The 4419-nt window shown below is 35.7% G+C and overlaps 1 protein-coding gene across 1 annotated transcript; it reads left to right on the forward strand.

Moving 5' to 3' along the window:
* Nucleotides 1-3855: 3855 nt before the first annotated feature.
* Nucleotides 3856-4164, forward strand: LOC128998891 (uncharacterized). Its single transcript, XM_054425245.1, has one exon. The coding sequence runs from the start codon at nucleotides 3856-3858 to the stop codon at nucleotides 4162-4164; it is 309 nt and encodes a 102-aa protein (XP_054281220.1).
* Nucleotides 4165-4419: the final 255 nt, after the last annotated feature.

A 4419-nucleotide genomic window follows, 5' to 3' on the forward strand; every position in this document is an offset into this window, starting at 1 on the left:
GGTGACAATTCCAGTCCGCTTCATGTGAAGCATTGTGTCCCCTTAGGGCTCGATACTTGGGCCTTTCCTATTTATTGTGGCCATGATGACTTGTATTACAATGTGTCAAATGATGTGCTGCTATACGCAGATGACACAACCCTGATTGATAGTGATTCAGATCCTGTAGTTGCTAAACTAGCTGTGAGTAGAATGTTTAATACTACTACTGATTGGTTCTCGGACAATAGACTAGCTCTTAACCAAGGAAAACCCCAGGAAATCCTTTTCAGCCTTAGTAAGAATGTGGATAAGCAAGGGGCAGTAAAATTGTTGGGTTTCACCCTTGACTCTGAGCTTGGGTGAAGTGACCACATTGAAGCACTGTGCACTAAGTTAAATAGAGTAACGTGTCTGCTCCATAAGCTCTCATACGAGATGCCCTTTGATTTTGTATGACTCGCTTTTTTGCTTTTTTCAGGCTCATGTTGTTTATGGAACCAGACTATAGGGCCACCCCCCCCCCCCCCCCCCCGGCTCAGAAGATTCTGTTGCTACAAAAGAAGGCAGTCAGGGTAATCTGTAGGACTGAGTATCAGGCTCATTGTAAACCTTTGTTTTGTAAGTTGCAGATCATGACTGTTATTATTGTTTATATTTTTCAGTGTCTCATGGCCATTAAAGAATCAGAAAATATACTTGCTCGAAATTCAGACGTACACCAGTATAAGACTAGATTCTGTAACAATATTCACTTAAATTATATTAGACTAAGTAAAAACCGACAATGCTTCCCTGTTACAGGTACCAATCTCTTAAACTCGCTACCAGGTCAAGTGAAATCTCTTTAAAATTACAAATTTTAAATTATCCAGAAGAAGTGGTTATTGGCAAATCCTTTATATAAAATCGAAGATATTTATGTTGCAATGAAGCATGACCCATTTGTTGTACCCTAGAATAAGAATCTGGAAGGTACTGTATATTATTTTTTTATTTATTTATTTGCTTGCTTGTGCACCTGCATGGTTTTGCTGGATTATTTTGTAGTCTTTGGTTTTTATTGCAGCTTTCTGTGCTGTTTTTTACAATGCCTATTGAATTTACTGTATACTGAATGGCTAATAAAATCATTTATCATTTATCATTTATCATTTATCATTTATCATTTATCATTTATCATTTATCATTTATCATTTATCATTTATCATTTATCATTTATCATTTATCATTTATCATTTATCATTTATCATTTATCATTTATCATTTATCATTTATCATTTATCATTTATCATTTATCATTTATCATTTACCATTTACCATTTATCATTTACCATTTACCATTTACCATTTATCATTTATCATTGATCATTTATCATTTATCATTGATCATTGATCATTGATCATTTATCATTTATCATTTATCATTTATCATTTATCATTTACCATTTACCATTTACCATTTACCATTTACCATTTACCATTTACCATTTACCATTTACCATTTATCATTTATCATTTATCATTTATCATTTATCATTTATCATTTATCATTTATCATTTATCATTTATCATTTATCATTTATCATTTATCATTTATCATTTATCATTTATCATTTATCATTTATCATTTATCATTTATCATTTATCATTTATCATTTATCATTTATCATTTATCATTTATCATTTATCATTTATCATTTATCATTTATCATTTATCATTTATCATTTATCATTTATCATTTATCATTTATCATTTATCATTTATCATTTATCATTTATCATTTATCAATTATCATTGTCACGTGGTGGAATTCCACCCACGACATGGTTGAGTGTTGAAGGACGCTATTAGTCTCAACCGTAGCTCTTCTTTAAACAAACCTAACCATGTTTACTCCAAATTAATGGAGCATTCTAGATAAAACAAGAGAACTCCTTTCTATTTTCAAAGAGGTGACTGAGGAAGTCAGTACTGAGAAATATGTATCTCTTTCGAAGGTGATTTTATTTGTAACAGCAATTACTTCAGACCTACAGGCATCTGCTTCCAAACAGACATGCCTAGTGAAGTAAGAAATCTTGTTGCTGTTCTGAAACTAGGAATGGCAAGGAGATTTGCGTTAATTGAAGATAATGATATGCTGGACCCGAGATATAAATGACATAGTTTTATAAACGAAAACAAAAACAAAGTCGTCCGTGACAGAATAAACCAAAACGCGACCTCTACAATGGTTTCTTTTGATGAGGAAATACCACCAAAACCAAGCACAGTTAATGCCACCGATACATCAGAACCAGAAGTATAAAAAAATAACCATACAAAAGAAAAAAACGATTGTATGAAAAGTTTGATAAGACAGTGGAAAAAGCAAAGGTAAATACTAACAAATTTTCCGCAGGGATAATCGAAGTCGTGAAATATATGGACGAAGATTTGTTGGAGCGAAAAGAGGACGCCCTTCAATGGTGGAAAGACCGAAAAAAAAACATATATCCACGTCTTTTCAACTTGACAAAGAAATTGTTGTATATGCAAGCTACCTCGGTCCCATGTGAACGGCTCTTCTCCAAAGCAGGGGAATTTCAAAATGAACACAAAACTCGACTAAAACCGACGACTATGTCCATTTATAAATAATGTATTAATGTACTATATAGATTTAATTTGTATACAGTTAATTGTATAGCGTTATTTTATATTTTTGAACTTTAACACTTGATCCTGGGTTTTATTAACATTATACCTATTAGTAAACTATAAGTATAAAAATGTTTAATAATGGAATTTTGGCTTGATTTTATTTTAAGGATATTTAGTTTAATGTAGTACGAACCTAATTAAAAAAAAAAAAAAACTGTTACTTTAACTATATATTTCATCTCATTTCAAAGCCATACAATAGAACAATAAATAACTAGGCCTAATAGCCTACTATGATAATTAATTATTTGTCTAAAATGAAAACTATTAATGAAACCGATGTTAAATGCAGCGCTCTTGGTTCAAAATAGATTTAAAGTTTAGCCGTTCGCAGAGCATCTTTGGCAGTGCAACCACCTGTGCGAGTCCACTTAAAAGATTCGGCATCACGCATTTCCCGAGATGGTTTAGTAGAGAACTCAAAAACCTCATCATACAGAAGAAGATTGCTCACAGGCTTTATAAAAGCAGCCTTAATCTTGCCCACTACTATGAGTTTGCTAATTGAGAAGTGCTTGCAGGTCTCTGTCCGGAGAATGCTACAAGTGGTTATATCACACCAATACATAAGGCTGGTGACCCTGCTGACACAAAGAACTATCGTCCAATAACCATCCTGCCTGTCATGGGTAAAGTCTTCGAGAGCCTCGTGTTAGACAAGCTCAACTTTCACATCTTGTAGCCTCATTCTCCCGTCTCAGCATGGCTTTGTACGAGGTAGATCTACAGTGTCCAACCTTCTGCTTTTCCTACAATATGTCCTGGCTGCCTTCCGGGAGAGTAAACAAGTTGACGTTATTTATATCGATATGTCCAAAGCGTTTGACAGAGTTGATCACTCCATCCTCCTATTAAAGCTTGAAGTATGTGGTATTGTTGGCCCACTGCTATCTTGGTTGTCCAGCTATTTGCAAGGTCGCATGTTATCAGTGAAAATTGGCCCATCTAGATCACCCCAGTTCTTTCCATCTTCTGGGGTCCCACAAGGTTCATCACTGGGCCCATGTCTCTTCAATGCATTTATCAATGACCTCCTGGACGCGATCTATGTTGATGCTCTACAATTTGCAGATGACCTGAAAATATCTACAGAAGTGAAATCACACTAAAATCATCGGGAGTTGCAGCACAGTCTTTCTGCAATCGAGGAGTAGTGCATTGCTAATGGCATGTCCGTCAATCCCAGCAAATGCTCTATGATAACATTCTACCGACCAAAGTCTCCAGCTGAATACCAGTACCTGATCTCAGGTATTCAAATTCCAAAAGTCAAGAAAACAAAGGATTTGGATGTTTACTTTGATAGCGACAAGAGCTTCTCAAGCTACATCGACAGAATCTGTAGTAAGGCCAGTAAAATGATAGGCTTCATCGCACGTTTCTCAAGAGGAATCAACAACCCAGTTGCTCTTCGATCACTCTATTGTGCACTCGTCCGTAAACTTCTTGAATACGCCAGCCCTGTCTGGTCCCCTTAAGACTGGAGTCTCTGCAGTGGCGCTTCATTCGTCTAGTCGGAGTTTGACTTGGCTATGTGTACTTGGAGGTGAATATTGATGAACTGTCTGAAACGTTGAAACTCCATCCCCTTGCTCTGAGACATGATGTAGCAGTTGTGGTGTATCTCCTGAAACTCCTGAATGGTGATGTACGGTGCGCAGACCTCTTGTCAGAAATGTTCTTTAAAGTACCATCAAATATCATGTCCCGTGGACTTCTAAATCGCCGCCACC

This window comes from Macrosteles quadrilineatus, unplaced genomic scaffold (assembly GCF_028750875.1).
Source record: "Macrosteles quadrilineatus isolate MER2022 unplaced genomic scaffold, UCM_ALF_1.0 Scaffold_7__1_contigs__length_78375512, whole genome shotgun sequence".
NCBI lineage: Eukaryota > Metazoa > Arthropoda > Insecta > Hemiptera > Cicadellidae > Macrosteles > Macrosteles quadrilineatus.